The sequence below is a fragment of the Scyliorhinus canicula genome, chromosome 15, assembly GCF_902713615.1.
Source record: "Scyliorhinus canicula chromosome 15, sScyCan1.1, whole genome shotgun sequence".
Classification (NCBI taxonomy): Eukaryota; Metazoa; Chordata; class Chondrichthyes; order Carcharhiniformes; family Scyliorhinidae; genus Scyliorhinus; species Scyliorhinus canicula.
This window is the reverse complement of record NC_052160.1, coordinates 129,283,089-129,303,129: the sequence shown is the minus strand read 5'-3', so window position 1 is coordinate 129,303,129 and position 20,041 is coordinate 129,283,089. Positions and strand designations below refer to the sequence as shown.

The following is a 20,041-nucleotide window of genomic DNA, read 5'->3' as shown; positions in this document are numbered from 1 at the left end:
AACCAGTCGTGAATGTGCTATCCCCCGGAATGTAAAGAAGACTTGGCAATGTTTTTGGACATGGTGACCTGTCTCAGGAAATTAATTCCGTACATATCAGATCTGGCAGCACCTCTCGGAAAGTGATATGAAATGGCACTGGGAATAAAATCGCCCAAAAGCTTTGGCCAGTCTAACATGCACAATGATCTAGGCACCAGTGTTAAAGTATTACGATGCCAGTCAGCCATTCAGGTTATCCGTGGACACTTCAGAACCGGCCTGAGGGCTGTCCTCTTGTACAATGAGGCACCGATAGCGTACGCTTCAAAGACAGCGACTGAAACACAGAAGCGTAATGCCCAAATAGAGAAAGAAATTATAGCAATTGTGTTTGGCTAAGAGCATTTCCAACCAATTTATCTATGGCAAAGCTTGGAGGTAGACTCAGATCACAAGCCTTTGGATGCTACACTTAAAAAGCCCCATGAACTGTGCACCACCAAGAATCCACAGACTTTTATTGCATTTCTAAAAGTACTAGGTCCAAGTTAAATACAAACCAGGGCAAAGAAATGTGCATTTCGGACACTCTGCCACGTTCGTACTTAGCCATCACGGAAGAAGAGGGCAACGAAATGGAAGGGCAGGTCCACACGCTGACAAAGGACGTACCTGTGGCGTCAAGCAAACTGGGTGAGATCAGGGAAGCGACCAAGAACGGCACCACCCTGAGAAACCTGCAGGAAATTGTGCAAATTGGCTGGCTCACACGTGGGAGCAGAGCCCTTTCTGCCGTCCAAGAGTACTGGAACTTTTAAGACGAACCTTGCGTAGCAGAGGGAATACTTTTCAAAGGAGGAAAGATAATAATTCCTGCAACACCGAGGATAGAAATGCTGCTTCGCACGCTCGAAAACAGCAACATGGGAATTAGGAGCAGGAGTAGGCAATTCAGCCCTTCGAGTCTGCTCTGCCATTCAATCAGATCATGGCTGATCTCTTCCTGGTCTCAAATCCACCTCCCCATCTGCCCATATCCCTTTAATGCGTTTTTAAAAATCAGAAACATATCTATCTCCTTCTTGAAACTGTTTAGTTACTCAGATTCCACCGCACTATGGGGCAGCGAGTTCCACAAATTCACTATACTCTGTGAGAAGTAGTTCCTCCTCACCTCGGCTGAAACATGCAGGTGTAGAGTTTGAGATGTAATGTATTGGCCTGGAATGGGAGCAGAAAGCGGGGAAATGGTGAAAGCTTGTGCAATGTGCCAAAGGCACAGCGAATCATAACAAAAAAAACCACTTCAACCACACAGTGTTGCAGCGAGACCCTGGCAGAGATCTGGAGTGGGCTTGTTCACATTTGACAACCTACTAGCAGTCGATTATTATGCAAAGTGTTTTGAGTCTGCGCTGCTGAGGAAGGATAGAAAGAGCATTACTGTAATAAATCATTTGTAATCAATTTTTGCTCAAACGGAGACAACAGCAGAAGCAGAAACAATACTTTGATCGAGGCGCCCAACCTCTGCCTGAACTGAACATGGGAGAGATGGTGCAGATTAGCAGGAAGGGATCTGGAATCCTTCTGCTGTCACGGGAATCACAGGAGAACAAAAAACTTACATGGTGCAGACTCCAAACGGACAACAGTCCAGGAGAAACCGGAAACTCCTACAGAAAAAAGAATGAAACGTGACCCTGGTCTGAATCAGAAAGTGAAGTTGGAGATCAAGAACCAGAATCCACCAGCGAAGCAATAGATAACCAGACAAAACCTGGGAGCCCTGGAAACTATGTAATAGGTGAAAGTGACGCAGAGCTGGAGAAGGCCTCTTGTCCTTCAAGCGAAAGAATAAAGAGGAGACTGCATGCACTTGAATAGGCTGTACTCACAGCCTATTTTGTTCTCCCAGAAACAAACCTGAAGTGTTTCTTGTTTTTAAAAAAGGGAATAATTGGCTGTAGCCTTCAGTATTAAATACTATAGGGTACACTTTGTACAATGAAGGATCACCTGACCTGGGGATCGAAGGTTAGATAGCACATGAAAGAGAAGTTTGTACCAAGGCTGCAGATGCCTTGCGGTTGTGTGTTCACGCTATGAAAATGTGTTATTAATAAAGTTAGTCCACAGCAAAGATGTTGGCCATCCTGCATCATAAAGCGGGGCAGGTTTGAGGGTCACATAGAATATAGAACATAGAACAGTACAGCACAGAACAGGCCCTTCGGCCCTCGATGTTGTGCCGAGCAATGAACACCCTACTCAAACCCACGTATCCACCCTATACCCGTAACCCAACAACTCACCCCCTTAACCTTACTATTAGGACACTACGGGCAATTTAGCATGGCCAATCCACCTAACCCGCACATCTTTGGACTGTGGGAGGAAACCGGAGCACCCGGAGGAAACCCACGCACACACGGGGAGGACGTGCAGACTCCACACAGACAGTGACCCAGCCGGGAATCGAACCTGGGAACCTGGAGCTGTGAAGCATTTATGCTAACCACCATGCTACCGTGCTGCCCCCCATAAACCTGTCACAATCAGGTTTATGGTTTAAATTGAAGTTAGTATGGCTAGTATTGAGAATAAATTAATATTCAGTTAATGTGGCTAGTATTGATATTAAATTAGTGTTGAGTTAGTATGGCTGGTATTGAGATGAAATTGAGGTCAACGTCAAAGTTTTGGGGTCAAACTCCAGGTTATGGTCAAGACCCAAGGAGGGGGAGGGTTGGGGGGGGGGGGGGGGGGGGGGGGGGGGGAGGGGGTGATGCCAATGGAGAACTCTTGTAAATTGTATCCGATCCACATGTCCTTGACTATTGTACAGTGTATAAAATGAAAATCTTCAATAACAACATTTAAAAAAGATTAGAGCAGACTGGGAGTGTACCAGGCCCTCATATCAACTCCTGATTATCCCTTAGTTTTCTTTACTCCACTAATCAGTGTGTAGCTAGTTTTAGTGAGTGCTCCACCAAGGCACTCAGAACCCTGTCTTATTTAGTGTCCCAAGCCATTTATTTTATGTTCTCTATACCTTCCATGCCCAAACTTCCTCTAGCACTAACAACAACTGTGTGGCTTGCTAGGCCAATTCAAAGGGTATTTAAGAGCCAGCAATGTTTCTGTGGGACTGGAGTCACATAAAAGTTTAGCCCATGTTGTTCCTTCTTCCTCAATACTAATCTTATTGACTAAGGAGACAGTTTATTGATGCCATTGTAGATGCCCCATTGCCCTCAATGTGCCAGTGTCAGTTACACCTTCATAAAGTGGTGGGACAAAACATTTTCTTTTTTTTTTGTTATAAATTTAGAGTACCCAATTATTTTTTCCAATTAAGGGGCAATTTAGTGTTGCCACTCCACCTATCCTGCACATGTTTGGGTTGTGGGGGTGAAACCCACGCAAACACGGGGAGAATGTGCAAATTGCACACGAACAGTGACCCCGGGCCGGGATCTGAACCCGGGTCGTCAGTGCCGTAGGCAGCATTGCTAACCACTGTGCCACCGTGCTGCCCGGACAAAACATTTTCAATCTGAAGTGTGAGCGAGAGAGTGACAGACCATGAAACACCCCATTCCAGAAAATTCTGGCCCATTGTTACATCCACTATTGAACAATTCTTGAGATCTATTCCTGGCTCTAAAGAGTCCTTAAAGCAATTGCTAAAGGCCTGACTGGTCTAAATAGCAACGTTTAGAGTAACTTTATGTGAAGATTTGGCCTGGAGTCCATAACAATATCCTTGCCTTTATACAGTACCTTTCATAACTCCATTGGGCAGCACGGTAGCATGGTGGTTAGCATAAATGCTTCACAGCTCCAGGGTCCCAGGTTCGATTCCCGGCTGGGTCACTGTCTGTGCGGAGTCTGCACGTCCTCCCCGTGTGTGCGTGGGTTTCCTCCGGGTGCTCCGGTTTCCTCCCACAGTCCAAAGATGTGCGGGTTAGGTGGATTGGCCATGCTAAATTGCCCGTAGTGTCCTAATAAAGTAAGGTTAAGGGGGGGTTATTGGGTTACGGGTATAGGGTGGATACGTGGGTTTGAGTAGGGTGATCATGGCTCGGCACAACATCGAGGGCCGAAGGGCCTGTTCTGTGCTGTACTGTTCTATGTTCTATGTCTATAACCTTAAGATGTTCCAACGGCCAATTAAGTACCTTTGGGGTACAGTCACTGTTGCGATGTGGGTAATGATGTAATTAAGTTATGTACAGCAAAAGCTCACAAACGCCAACGTGACAATCGTGTTATTTTATGATGTTGATTGAGGGATAAATGTTGCCGAGGACACGGGGGAGAACTCCCCATGCACCTCTTCGCAACAGTGCCACAAGATCTTTTGGTATGCGTTCCCTCATTGGGAAGCCCAGGGTGAGGAGAAGGTGGTGGGTGAGGGGTTCATGTCAGTTCCTGTCTCACCTTGGGTGCTTTCTCTTGATTGCAGCCTCCATCGTTGTTCAGAAGTGGTGGTGCCACATGGAACCATGTTTGGAGGGCGAGGAATGTAAGGTTCTTCCTGATCTGAGTGGCTGGAGCTGTAGCACCGGAAACAAAGTCAAAACCACCAAGGTTAGTCCGAGCTTCTCATCAGCGCTGCGGTGACACCTGCCCAATACACAATTAGTCATCGGACCTGCACATTCTACTTGCATTGCAACATTCCCGTCCTTGTGTCAAATTCCTCCATGGCTTTACCCCCCTCCCTCGCCTTCCATCCTTACAATTACCTGAGATTTCTGTACTCCTCCAATTCTGGCCCGAGTTTGGCTTCAAATTAATTTACAAACAAATAGAATTGTACAATATTTTAGCATCACGCTTACACTAGAATGTTCCTCACATATTCCTTCATTAGAATGGAGAGATTTCAGCGCAAATTGTCTGCCACGGGAAGAGGAGGAGAGGGACGTGTGGCAGCAGTTAAAGACCATGAGAAGTAGGAGCAGAAGTAGGTTTATTCAGCCTATCAATGCGACCTTGACTGATCTGATGTCATAATCCTCAACTCCACCTTCCCACCTTATCGCCATAACCCTTGATTCCCTTCCTGGTTAAGAATCTGTCTATCTCAGCCTTTAACATACTTAACCTCTACAACACTCTGCGGATAACAATTCCACAGATTCATCATCCCCGGAAGGAAGAAATATATCCTCATCTTGGTTTTAAATGGGTGACTCCTGACTCTTTGATTATGTTTGTGTGCTCTGAGGGCGGCGCAGTGGTTAGCACTGCTACCTCACAGCGCCGAGGACCTAGATTCGATCCCGGCCCCGGGTCACTGTCCATGAGGAGTTTGCACATTCTCCCCGTGTCTGCTTAGGTCTCACCCCCACAACCCAAAAGATGTGCATGGTAGGTGGATTGGCCACGTCAAATTGCCCTTAACTGTAAAAGAATAATTGGGTACTCTAAATTTATTGAACAAAAATGTTTATACGTTCTGTCCCCTCCTGACACACTCTGGGTATCATTAATTAAATAGCTGCCTGGAAATGCTGCCACTTCACATATCTATCCCCTGTTCAGAACAATCCCCTCCTCTATTTAGTTTAAAGCCCTCTCTACTTCCCTAATTATCCGGTTTGCAAGAATACTGGTCCCGGCACGGTTAGATATAGACCATCCCATGGTACACCTCCCACTTTCCCCTGTATTGATGCCAATGCCCCATGAACCAAAACTCACTTCTGTTATGGGACAGGGTTTAAAAAACTCCAAAGTATATTATGGAGCTTACCTGACCTCTGACTGTTTATTGATTTTGGCTATGACGAGCACAAGAGCCTGCCTTTCAGCTGTTATTCAATAGAGTTCTTAGGCACTTTCAATCAAAAAAACAAGCTTTATTCTACAAATTTAGTTAACATTTGTATAAACACGCACAGTAAGAATTTTTATCAACTACAAACATAAAGACCCTACACAGCTACAGTAATCTATGTATAACCCTTAATGAATACCCCCTTAACTGTTCCAATTCAATAACAAAATCGAAGTAAAACCTTTCAACGGTGTGGCCCAGCACACCGCATTCTTACTGGTATGAGACTTGTTAGTGATACTCTTGTTCCCCTTTTCAAACAGCAGGTTTGAATTCTGCCCAGAAAGCAATTATCTCTTTTAAATTCTCAAGTAGTCTGGAAACAGCTTTTAAAATTAAGATAGAGAGGCACTTCTTTCAACCTGCGCAGTTCAAACCATTCCAAACTCAAAGCGAAAGTAAAACTCAGAGTCACAGCCACAGCCACAGCCATCCACCCACACAATGACATCACTGAAGCCATATGATAAGTCAAAAACATTTCTTAAAGGTATATTCCTATAACACTTCTCCCACACAAGCCTTTGACCCATGTATTCAGCTGTCCAATTTTATGTACCCTATGCCGGTTTGCACGTGGCTCAGGTAATGTTTCAGAGATTATAACCTCGGAGGATTGTTGCAGGCGTAAACTCCGCCTCATCTATCCTACCTTGCAGGAAATTCTATTCGCTATTCGTGCTCACTGGTCTACATTGACTCAGAAGTCCACCGGTGCCTCGATTTTAAAATTCTCCTCCTGGTTTTCAGATCCCTTCCTGACATTGCCCTGTCACCCAGCTGGATTTTACTAGGTCTCTGTGGCCAAGCTTGGAGGCTGGGGGTGGGGAGTGTACACATAGAGTGGCGAGACTAGGCGAGGCTGAAGCGTCTGTTGCCTTCCCTCTGTTATGCCACCTTGTCAGTGGCAGGGAAGATGGTAGATAGCCCTCCAGCTCAGTGCCTGTAAGTGGCCAATTAAGTGCCACCTCTTCCCCCACTGGTCTTGTAGCAACAGCGGGTGAACCCTCTGCCTGGTTAATCCTGTTGGCCTCCAATGGTCTAATGAAGGAACGCTCCTATTTGTGTACTCTTTGGCACATGGAGGTGCCCCCATGGCAACAATGCCACCTGCCCTCACCAAACCTACCTCATTGGGTGGGCAACCTCTCTTCCATGGCATCCTCTTCTTCCGGTGACCACCGCTTCCAGTGATGCCACTGATCTTCCAGCCCTGTGATTGGCCTGCAGTTCTTGAGTGCAAGAAACTATCTTTTCTTTTGTTACTTTATCAGCGTTACAAAGTCAGAGCTCAGAGTGTGGACAGGGGCAAACCCCTAATCCAGCTCCTTGCCAGCTCCAAAAACCAATTCAAATTGAATCTAATTCATGGTCCCCACATGAGAGACATACCAGATCCAGGCATTACACCTGACCTCACACTCATCTTAGCCAAACGGTCGAGAAGCGGTATGCGCCCACCCCAGCAGAAGGTAATTGATTGCCTGCCACTGATGAGTTGCATAAGAACACAAGAACTAGGAGCAGGAGTAGACCACCAGGCTCTTCAATCCTGCCCTGCCATTCAATACGGTCATGACTGATCTGTGCCAGCCTCAACTCCTTTTCTGGTGGAGGGTCTTGCAGTCTGGCAAAGTGGAGTCACCCTCTGGTTTTGGCCCTGATGGTGGGACCTTTGATGTGAGAACAAATTCCGCCCCAATCTCTAAACGCCCTCCAACCTGACTGAGATCTCTGTGTGCCAAATCCCCGTCCACCCACCACGCCTGCACCCGCTGATCAGCACTGGCTTTCAGTCCAGGCAGCATCTCAATTATAAACTTATCGGCCGGGATTCTCCTTTGCCGGGACTAAGTTCCCATGGCGGCGGGAAAACCGGCGTGAACCACTCCGGCATCAACAGCCCTTGAAAGTGCAGAATTCTCCGCACTTCCGGAGTCTAGGTGGACATCGGAGGGGTTGGCGCCGTGCCAGCCGGCGCCAAAGGGACTGCGCGAGTCCGCACATGCGCCAAAGGGCCGGCGTGATCCCGTGCATGTGCGGAACCGCCGGCATGCTCTGGCGCATGCATGGGGGCTCTCTTCGCCGCGCCGGCCATGGCGGAGTCCTACAGGGGCCGGCGCAGAAGGAAGGAGTGCCCCCACGGCACAGACCCGCCCACAGATCAGTGGGCTTGATCGCGGGCCAGGCCACTGTGGCCCCACCCCCCCTCCCCCAAGGAGCGGACCCCCCCCCTCCGAGGTCCGCCCCAGCCGACTTACCTGCCAGGTGCCGCCGTGTGGGACCATGACTAACCCACGATGGGGGGACTGGCCAGAAACGGACGGCTGCTCAGCCCATCGGTGCCCGGAGAATTGCTGGGGAGGCCGCTGCCAACGGCCCCTGACCAGCGTGGCGTGAACCCCGCCTCCGCCCGAAAAATGGAGCCGGAGAATACGGCAGCCGGCGTCGGGGCGCGATTCGCCCCGCCCCCGGGGATTCTCCGACCCAGTGGAGGTTGGAGAATCCCACTGCTCATCTTTATTTACAAATCACTCCAGCGTTTCACCCCTCCCGACGTCTGTAACTTTGTCCAGCTCTCTTAGATCTGTGGGCTGCTCCAATTGTAGCCCCTTGTCCATCCCAGATTTTAATTGCTCCACCATTGCCAGGCGTGCCTACCGCTGGCTGGCCCGAAACATTGGTTCCCCTCCCCAAACCTCTCGCCTAGCACTCTCTCTCTCCTCCCTTAAGATCCTCCTTATAACTTACCTCTTTGATCAAGATTTTGGTCACCTTTCCTAATGACTTGTTATGTGGCTTGGTGTGAAATTCTGTTTAATTTACACTTTCATGACACGCCTTGGGACATTTATTTAAATACAAGTTGTTTTATTTTTTGTTGGGCAGAACTGAAGGATGTCTGGTGCATTGCACAGCTCTAAACCAGGAGAAATACATCGGTTTTGGGCACAACCAAAGCAAAAGATGGGCTGGAAGATAATGTGAAAGCCAAGGCATGCAATTTTCAGCTCTTTGATGTAACCAGATAGTGCGCAGAACGGCTGCTAATGGCATTAATCAGATCACAGATCCATTCCATCTCCGATCCAAAATGTGTTTTTATAGGAGCGTGCCATTCATCCACCATTTTCACTGGTATAGAATCAGACTGCAATTGAGGAGGCCATTTGGCTCCACAATCCTGTGACAGTTTATTGAAAGAATGTCTGCTTAATCCCCATCCCCCCATTCTTTCTCCGTAGCCACACAAATGGTTCATGGAATAGAATTTCCTAGTATCCCGACAGTGGAGAAGGAGGCCATTTGGCCCATCGAGCCTGCACTGGCCCTCTCAAAGAGCACCCTACCAAGACCCACTACCCCACCCAACCTGTCATCCCATAACCCCACCTAACCTGTACATCTTTGTGATGCTAAGAGGCAATTTATCACGGCCAATCCACCTAACCTGCACATCTTTGGACTGTGGGAGGAAACCGGAGCACCCGGAGCGAACCCACGCAGACACGGGGAGAAAATGCAAACTTCACACAGTCACCCGAGGCCAGAACTAACCCGGGTCCCTGGTGCTGTGAGGCAGCAGTGCTAACCACTGTGCCATCTTTCCAAGTTTTTAATTCCTATTTCATTTGAAACTGAGTATTGAATCTGCTTCCACCGCCCTTTCTAGCAGTGAATTCCTCCTTAATTCGCTCTGTAAAGTGTCTTCCCCTCAATTCACTTCTAGTCGTTTTGACAGTTACCTTAAATCGGGGTCCTGTGATTACCGACCAAACGGTGATTTGAAATCCGCTGTGCACCTTTTGGGTTGAGAAGTCGTGGTGTGGCTTAACTCAGTGTTCTTCAAACTTTTTTTCCGGGGACCCATTTTTACCAACCGGCCAATCTTCGGGACCCAACCCGGCCGACCTTCGCGGCCCACCATTTTCTCTTACCTTGTTTGCTGCTGACAAAAATGGAGGAAATGATTTTGGGTCTCTTTGGCCCTCGTACACGCTCCTCCAATGGAACCAACCAGTTGGATGAAGGTGAAGCCTTCCGGTGTCGGAAAGTATGGAGTCTCCATCTGTCCAAAGTTCTGAATTATTTCCTGTAAAATTTTATCAAATAAAACCCCCCTCCCCTCCGAACTTGTAAAAAAACCCAAAATAAATAAAATAAATGAAAAAAATTAATAAACCCCCCCGAACTTGAAAAAAAATAAAATGAATAAAATAAATGAAAAAAATAAAAATTAAATGAATAAATGAGTAAAAACCACTGCAGAACTTGTAAAACAAAAAGCTGCAATCGTTTAAAAAAATAGCGGCTGCACTGCGCATGCATGCCCGATTCGTGCGCCCTTGCGCAGTGCGGCCGAATTTTTTTTAACATGTTCGCTGCCGCTTGCAGCCGGCGTTATGAAAAGCAGCCTGCTGCGTGGGGATTTGCGCATTTGGGAGCACTGCGGACAACGGCTCTGCGACCCTCCTGACACCTGCCCACGACCCACCCGCGGGTTGTGCCCCCGACTTTGAAGAACATTGGCTTAACTATTCAATCAGTTTGTGTCCATGGAGACACTCTTCGTTCACAACCATTAAGCATCTTTCACAACTTCAGGATGTCCCAAAGTTCAACCAAAGTTCAACCAATGAAGCACTTCTTGGAAGGCCGTTCACCTTTGGTAGGAAACGCGGTAGCCAATTTGAACACAGCCAGGTCCCACAACCAAGACTGAGCTACGGGACCGATGTAGCTGTGGTGTTAGTGAAGGGATAACTTCTGACCAGAACACACATGATAATCTCCCTCCTCTTCTTCACAATAGTGCCCTGAGACCTTTTATCTTCACTGTTTCGGTAGGTGGGCATTGGTTTGACATTATTTGAGACTTCCGACAGTGCAGTGCTCCCTCGGCACTGCACTTAAGAGTCAGTCTGGATTGTGTGCTCAGCTCCTGAACTTGGGGGCTTGAACCTATCACCTTAAGGGAGAATGATTTGGGGAAACTGGTGGTGAGTTCAACAGGGAGATGAGAAGTTATTTGATAATGAGTGGAGTTAATGGATATGAGAGATAATGTGAGTGTATTGTCAAATGTGGTCACCTCTTGTTAACCATGGGCAACCTAACCACTATTGTCCAGAAGAGAGAAGACTGAGGGGTGACCCGATACAGCTCTTTAAAATTCAGAACATTTTTTACTGGTTAATAATGATAATACTCTTTATTAGTGTCTCAAGTAGGCTTACATTAACACTGCAATGAAGTTACTGTGAAAAGCCCCTAGTCGTTACCCTCCAGCGCCTGTCTGGTTACACTGAGGGAGAATTCAGAATGTCCAATTGGCCTAACAAGCACGTCTTTCGGGACTTGTGGGAGGAAACCGGAGCACCCGGAGGAAACCCACGCAGACACAGGAGAAGGTGCAGATTCCACACAGACAGTGACCCAAGCCAGGAATTGAACCTGGGATCCTGGAACTATGAAGCAACATATTGTGCTAACCATTGTGCTACCGTGAGACCATCTAAACATCTGGGAGATGTTTCCACTTGTAGGAGAATCCAAAAGTAGGAATCATAAATGTAATATAGCTCTGATTAAATCCAGTCAGGAACTCAGGAGAAAAATCTTTACCCAAGGGGTGTTGCAAATGTGGAACTCTATCACATGGATGGTTGAGGCAAATAGCAAAAACGTATTTAAGGGGAACTTGGAAAACACACGAGGGAGAAAGGAATGTTGATAAGGTAAAATGAAGGAGGATGGGAGGAGGCTCATTTGGAGCATTAACACAGGTCAGGACCAATTGGGCTGAGTGTCCTGTTTCTGCATAGTACGTTGTTAGGTGAGGCAGTAGCATATTTGTTTTGTCAAGGGACAACAGATGGTGAAATTTGAATTTAATAAAATAAATACTGAATTAAAAGTCAAATGCTGACCATGTCACCATCAGTGGTTGTTGTAAAATTCCATGGGGTTCAGGGTTCACTCATGTTCACCCAGGGTTCACCCAGAGTGCTGAAAGAGATGGTTAGGGAAATTGCAGATGCACTAATGATGATTTACCAAACTTCACTAGACTCTGGGGTGGTCCCGGTGGATTGGAAATTAGCAAACATGACACCACTGTTTAAAAAAGGAGGTAGGCAGAGAGCAGGAAATTATAGGCCAGTGAGCTTAACTTCGGTAGTAGGGAAGATGCTGAAATCTATCATCAGGCAAGAAATAGCATCTGGATAGAAATTGTCCCATTGGGCAGACGCAGCATGGGTTCATAAAGGGCAGGTCGTGCCTAACTAATTTAGTGGAAATGTTTGAGGACATTACCAGTGCAGTAGATAACGGGGAGCCAATGGATGTGGTATATCTGGATTTCCAGAAAGCCAAGGTGCCACACAAAATGTTGCTGCATAAGATAAAGATGCATGGCATTAAGGGTAAAGTAGTAGCATGGATAGAGGATTGGTTAATTAATAGAAAACAAAGAGTGGGGATTAATGGGTGTTTCTCTGGTTGGCAATCAGTAGCTAGTGGTGTCTCTCAGGGATCCGTGTTGGGCCCACAATTGTTCACAATTTACATAGATGATTTGGAGTTGGGGACCAAGGGCAATGTGTCCAAGTTTGTAGATGACACTAAGATGAGTGGTAAAGCGAAAAGTGCAGAAGATACTGGAAGTCTGCAGAGGGATTTGGATAGGTTAAGTGAATGGGCTAGGGTCTGGCAGATGGAATACAATATTGACAAATGTGAGGTTATCCACTTTGGTAGGAATAACAGCAAACGGGTTTATTATTTAAACGATAAAATATTAAAGCATGTCGCTGTGCAGAGAGACCTGGGTATGCTAGTGCATGAGTCACAGAAAGTTGGTTTACAGGTGCAACAGGTGATTAAGAAGGCAAATGGAATTTTGTCCTTCATTGCTAGAGGGATGGAGTTTAAGACTAGGGAGGTTATGTTGCAATTGTATAAGGTGTTAGTGAGGCCACACCTGGAGTATTGTGTTCAGTTTTGGTCTCCTTACTTGAGAAAGGACATACTGGCACTGGAGGGCGTGCAGAGGAGATTCACTAGGTTAATCCCAGAGCTGAAGGGGTTGGATTATGAGGAGAGGTTGAGTAGACTGGGACTGTACTCGTTGGAATTTAGAAGGTTAAGGGGGGATCTTATAGAAACATTTAAAATTATGAAGGGAATAGATAGGATAGATGTGGGCAGGTTGTTTCCACTGGCGGGTGAAAGCAGAACTAGGGGACATAGCCTCAAAATAAGGGGAAGTAGATTTAGGACTGAGTTTAGGAGGAACTTCTTCACCCAAAGGTTTGTGAATCTATGGAATTCCTTGCCCAGTGAAGCAGTTGAGGCTCCTTCATTAAATGCTTTTAAGGTAAAGATAGATAGTTTTTTGAAGAATAAAGGGATTAAGGGTTATGGTGTTCGGGCCGGAAAGTGGAGCTAAATCCACAAAGGATCAGCCATGATCTCATTGAATGGAGGAGCAGGCTCGAGGGGCCAGATGGCCTACTCCTGCTCCTAGTTCTTATGTTCTTATGTTCTTATGTCCTTTAGAGAAGGAAATCTGCCAACCATACCTGGTCTGGCCTCCATGTGACCCCAGACCCACACCAGTGTGGTTGGCTGTTAAATGCCCTCTGAAGTGGACGAGCAAGTCACTCAGTTGTAAATAAAATGCTACAAAAGTGAAAAAGGGATGAAACTGGTGGATCACTCGGCATCGACCTAGGCACCGGAAACGACAATGGTCAACTGTTGACCCGCCAAAGTACTTCTTACTAACATAACAAAACTGGAGTCAATGGGAATTGGGGTTAACTCTCCACTGGTTAGAGTCATAGCTAGCAGAAAGGTGGTTGTGGTGATTGGGGAGGTCAATATCTCAGTTCCAGGACATCACTGTAGGAGTTCCTCAGGGTAGTGTCTTAGGCCCAACCATCTTCAGCTGCTTCATCAGTGACTTGCCCTCCATCATAAGGTCAGAAGTGGGAATGTTCACTGATGGTTGCACAATGTTCACCATCATTCGGGATTCCTCAGATACTGAAGTAGCCCATGTCCAAATGCTGCAACACCAGGCCTGGGCTGACACGTGGCAAGTAACATTTGCGGCACACAAGTGCCAGGCAATGATGGTCCCCAACTATCTCCCCTTGACATTCAATGCCATTGCCACCGCTGAATCCCCCACATCAACATCCTGGAGGGGGGGTTACCATTGACCAGAAACTGAAGTGGACCAGCCATGGAAATACTGTGGTTACAAGGGCAAATCAGAGGCTAGGAATCCCACTGTGAGTAACTCACCTCCAAGCTCCCCAAAGCCTGTTCCCCATCGACAAGGCACAAGTCAGGAGTGTGATGCAATACTCTCCACTTGCCTGTATGAGTGCAGCGCCATCAACACTCAAGAAGCTCAACACCATCTTGGCCAAAGAAGTCTGCTTGATTCACAAACATTCGCTCCCTCCATCACTGACATACAGTAGCTGCAGTGTGTACCACCTACAAAATGCTGCACCAACTGACCAAAGCCCCTTTGACAGCACCACCCAAACTCGCAACCTTCACCACCTAGAAAGGCAAAGGCAGCAGATACATGGGAACAGCACCACCAGCAAGTTCCCCTCCAAGTCACTCACCATCCTAAGTTAGAAATATATCACCGTTCCTTCCCCGTCAGTGCGTCAAAATCCTTGAACTCCCTCCCTAACAGCACTCTGTGTGTACCTACACTACATGGACTGCAGCGGTTCATGAAGGCAGCACACCACTACCTTCTCAGGGGCAACTAGGGATGGGCAATAAATTCTGGCCTCACCAGCGACACCCTCATCCCAAGAATGAATTTTTAAAAAGACTTTGCGTAATTCCATTTAATATTGATGTGCGATCTTTGTTAGTAAGATGTTCTGTAGACGTGGTTGAACTGGGTAATGAGGCAGTGGCTATTAGGTATTTAGGTCATGGGGTCTTGCGATTTGAAGCAGTTATGCGAATTTTGACAGTGACGTTACTAACTCAACTAGACCTTGTGTGCCAGAGGGTTGAAGCTGAAACCCACGGCATATCGGACTGCATCCCAGTGATTTGCTACTGTATCCCAGTGACGTAACCATTCACTCTTGTTGTATTCCAGGTCACTCGATAGTCCTTTGGGAATACGGGACGCAGTGTTTAATGTTTTAACAGATCAAAAGTGTTCCGTCTTTCAACTGAAGGCCTCACAGATTGGACCGGTTAACCTGACTTCTAGTTTGTTCCCAAGCAGCTGCTTTTATCCGAATGGGAATCGCCTCGGCTCCCAAAGGAACATCAGATATAACGAGGGCACCTGAGACACTACACGGGAGAAAAGGATGCATCGGAGGGAATGTAGTGATGGGTGAACACTGGGACGTTGACGAGGATAAAGGCTGCGATGTACCTCTCTTCGTGACAGATGGCAGGCGGAAGGACATTGGGGGCGCTAAAAGTCCAACTTCCCTTCAGCACACCAAAGCCTGAATCACGAGGGAAACCTGGGCCCTTCCTCTCTACCTTTGTCATAAAGGGACAATGCTGCCCTGCCCAATCGCCCAGCACAGTGACTTCTTCAAGGCTTCTCAGTATGTGGTCCTCAAGACCCGATGTTATGCCACCTTCAAAAGTAAAGAAGAAAGCTTACCTGAATGACTCCTACAAAAACTTTGGCTTTCGTCTCTTTTCATCCAATTCCAGTCAGCAAAACTCAGTCTATTGGTTTTAAACTGCTTCAAGTAGACAATATTCTGGAGCAGCCACTGATAGCAATGGCAGGGTGCGTGGCTGAACTGTAGTATTTCCTCAATCCATAGGATGGACGAATGTGACAGCAAATGCCAATGTGCGAAAGCTATTCTTGTGGGAGTTGAGTAGATGGCCAGCAACCTTGCTCAGGTGTTAAGGTGACTTTAGAATTTCCTGTTGTTGCACCTGACTGGACTCAATCCATCTTCTTCCTCGGAAGGTTTCACTTGCCAACAGTATGACTGGTTTATGCCATCACGTAATTCCTAGGATCACTTCTCCTTCTGGATTTGTTGTCCTCCCTCCCTCCCTCCCTCCCTCCCTCCCTCCCTCCCTCCCTCCCTCCTCCAATTGTTCCATTACTGGTCCTGCAGCAATGTCTCTTCTGTATTTTTATAATGGGCCTCCTCATTGGCTCTTTGTGACTGTAGGCAAGATTGAATAGTGAAAATTAATCAGATCTTGTGACCTTCTGTAATCCCCCAGTTAGATTGTATCATTACTGTACAAACTCAGAGTTAATACATGTTCATGTCTGATAAAGAGAATGCCTTGTCTTTTAAATTTATTGCTGTGACTTTTCGCTGGGCTTGTTAAATTGAAATTGATAAGACTCTTTGGGCAAAGATCTATTGCTCTAACCTTTAGCTCTTCCCACTCTTATCAAAGTCACGACTGACATCCTATGTGTCTTTGACCATGGAGAATGCTCCATTTTCATCCCTTATGACCTGGAGGCAGCCTTTGACATGGTTGATCACACCATCCACCTCCCACACCTCTGCCCCATCATTCGGCTGGGTGGCATTGATCATGCACTGGGACACTCCGCCGTACTGAAGGCGCTGTACAAATGCATGTTTCTGTTGTTACACAGTAGGAATCAGAAACACCAAGTTTAAAATCATTATCGTGCTGCCTGAGATTTTGAAAACAATAGATGAAAAATATTTGTGCAGTGCCCTTGATATGTGCCCAATCCCATATGCTGGAGAATAGCGGAAAGTAAGTAAAGTTGCCATAGTCCCGGATGATCATAGGCTGCTGTCCCCTATGAGGGGGAAGAGCTGACTGGTGGTGATTTAACCTGAGGGTCACCACACCTCAGGCGAGGGGCAAGGTTGAGAAGGCGGGGCCTTCATGAATAACCATGTTCCTCATCGGTGACAGAATGTTGGATAATTTAAGCTTCAATGTGGAGTGTGATGTGTACCTTAGAATGTCTCCAGCTGCTTTGTAGGAGCATAATGAAACAAAATAGACTCTGAAAGAGATTTTGGGTGGAGTTACTGAAACGTGGTCAGAAAGATGAGTTCTGAGGAGAGTTCTTTCTTCAAAAATAAATTTAGAGTACCCAACTCATTTTTTCCAGTGAAGGGGCAATCCACCTATCCTGCACATCTTTGGGTTGTGGGGGTGAAACCCACATAGACACGGGGAGAATGCATAAACTTCACACAGACAGTGACTCAGAGCCGGGATCGAATCCGACTCCTCGGCGCCGTGAGGCAGCAGTGCTAATCACAGGGCCACCGTGCTGCCTGAGGAGAGTTTGTAAGGACATGGAGTGGTTTGGGGGCGGTGGTTGAAAGGGGCGGGGGGGGGGGGGGGGGGGGGGGGGGGGGGTGGCAGTGTGATTCCAGAATTTCGGAAGAGGAAGCAGTATCCCATATTTTCTTTGTTGTGACAACTGTTGCCCATTCTCATAATGCCTTTAACATGCTCAATAATCTAAGGTATTTATGTTATTTTTGTGCATTATTTTAAGGTTCCTTTCTCAGTGATGTCAATCCAGGCACCACATCAACTTCAAAATCCATTTGTGATTTGTCTTAATATAAGAGGCTGGAGGTGCTGTATTCCAAACCCAGAAGTCACAACTGGGGGAATGACTGGTTGAATCATTCAGTGTTGCTTCCCTAACAACACAACTACTGATGGACCAAAATGGGTTGAATGTAAAATCTGATAATGGTCCAGAATTCCCTGGACTGGGGCACCTTGTAGCGTTTCCCATTAATTAGCCTTCGCTTCCTCACTGTTTACCTGAACAAGTTATTTTTGCCCCTCACAGCGCTGAGGGAGTGAGCTGATGATGGCAACGGGACCACCATGAACCACAGGGCCAAAATCGACCTTCTTAACCCAAGGAAATTAAAGATTGAGGAAGAAGGGGGGAGCAACAGAGAAGCAAATGGGATGAATTAGATTCAAATCAGGTGTGGAGAGAGAAATAAAGAGGCAAAAAGAAAGAGTGGGTGAAGAGAGAGAGCAAAAGGCGACAGAAAGGAAAAAGAAGAATAGAAAATTAAAATCTAAAATTTTAAAAATCTCTAGGAAGAGTACACTAACTGCCGGAATGAGGCTTCAGTGTTGAGTGCCATTGCCCCAACATAAATCATCATTAAAAGGCTCCTTCAAGATCCGCCCCAAATCTCGCTGCTGAGTTTATTTGGCATTTAAATCAGAGATGCTGCAATTTCACAAAATTCTCAGCGGGGTTGAGGGCAAGCCGCAATTTTCACAGCGCCAGGGTCCCAGGTTCGATTCCCTGCTGGGTCACTGTCTGTGCGGAGTCTGCACGTTCTCCCCGTGTCTGCGTGGGTTTCCTTCGGGTGCTCCGGTTTCCTCCCACAGTCCAAAGATGTGCAGGATAGGTGGATTGGCCATGCTAAATTGCCCTGAGGACCAAAAAGGTTAGGAGGGATTATTGGGTTACGGGGATAGGGTGGAAGCGAGGGCTTAAGTGGGTCGGTGCAGACTCGATGGGCCGAATGGCCTCCTTCTGCACTGTATGTTCTATGTTCTAATGCAGAGTATCACAAATTATTCTGTAACTTGGGGTGATTCACAGGTCACATTGTGCTAACAGGGAACTCACCTTCGCTCTTGTCCTGCACTTTGTTATCGAGAGAATGAAGATTATTCTATTGTTGGTTTGTGTCTGATTACTCAATTCCTGTCCTAGAGTTACATTACTTTGGGAGGGAGGACTCTTGGGCAGGATTCTCCCAACGGGCGGCTATGTGCCGACGGTGGAGTAAAACCGGGAGTGTATTACACCGGCGTCAAGGCCCGTTCCGGGACCCCATTCTGCGGCCTAGCTGCCGATCCCGGCCTGAACCCGGCGCCGCGGGATCCGCGCATGCGCAGTTGAGCCTCATCTTTTCAAATCGGAAAGTGCAGTTGAAAATCTGCTCGTGATTCACATCAAAACCGCCACTTGGCACCTGCAACACGCAGTCAGTGATCTCATCAAGAATGGACACAATTCTGAGTGTTCGACATCACAGACCAGCAGCTTAGGGCTCAGGCAATCAATAAACCAACTCCCTCTCTACAGATTTGCTGCGTTGCAGAGAGAAGAGCTTTATTGAACCGTGGATAAAGTAGAAGTTGTACTGAGATCACATTGAGAAGCAGGGAGATGCAGGAAAATAAATGAGCGACACTGATCAGACCAGGTGAGGCAGCACTTGTTCGTTTCTTTTCAAACAGCTGGCTGGATCAGGCAGCGATAATACTCGGATTACATCCTGCTGAATTTGGAATTAAATTTGCTTCTGCCATTTCCTCTCTCCTGGAAAAAAAAGAATGTCACCACTTCAGGGAATCAAAGCCTAGTTTAGAGGAAATCAAATAATATTCCGTAGCGTAGTTACTGTTGTAATGTAGGAAACATAGCAACCAATTGGTACACAGCAAGCCCCCACAAACAGCAACGTGAAAATCACCAGATAATCTCTGATGGCGATATTGGGTGAGGAATGAATGTTGGTCAAAGACACCAGGGAATACACTCCGAGACTTCTTCACATTAGTAGGCTTGAGATCATTTCTGTCCATCTGCGAGGATAGACAGAACCTTGGTTTTACCTCTGACCCAAAGTGTATCCAACAGCGCATCACTCATTCAGTCCGGTACTGGGGAGATCAGCCTAAATTTATAAAAATCCCTGGAGTGGGGACTTTAATCCAGAATCTCCTGGCCCAGATGTGAAAGCAACGCTCACCCGAGCCTCAACTGACGACGCCAGATGGTACATCTTTACACCGGCATGTAGTGGGCCAGGGTTTAGAGAACCCCAAAGTGTATCATGGAGTTCACCTGACCCACAACTTTTAATAGATTGTGGTATGGGGAGCACACGGCCCACTCTACAGGTGTGGTACAGCAGAAATGAAGAATATTTTTTAAAGCAAAACAATGTTTATTCTACGAACTCAAGTTAACCGTTTTAAAACATACAGTGAACATCTTAGCAACCATCAATTCAAATACAACCCCTAAAGACTACAACACTAAGTAATCCTTTAAGCTTTCCTTTTAACATCCATAAGACTTAAATACACCTTTTTACAGAAAGACATCAGGGTTAACTTCATTACTGAGAACAGTTACCATGTTGAAATGGACATTCATAAGCT

General features: G+C 46.7%; 1 protein-coding gene across 3 annotated transcripts in view; it reads left to right on the top strand.

The window, feature by feature from the left end:
• tafa3b (TAFA chemokine like family member 3b) overlaps positions 1-15,939 on the top strand; it is a 123,758-nt gene extending 107,819 nt beyond the window's left edge. For 2 of the 3 annotated variants that reach the window (XM_038819806.1, XM_038819807.1), the window contains 2 exons: positions 4,457-4,581; positions 15,117-15,938. In XM_038819806.1, coding sequence (XP_038675734.1) covers positions 4,457-4,581; positions 15,117-15,170 — 179 coding nt within the window. In that variant the 3' untranslated portion in view covers positions 15,171-15,938. Of the gene's footprint in view, positions 1-4,456; positions 4,582-14,984 lie in introns of all 3 variants that reach the window. The other variant, XM_038819808.1, reaches the window with a different exon arrangement.
• The last annotated feature ends 4,102 nt before the right edge of the window (positions 15,940-20,041 follow it).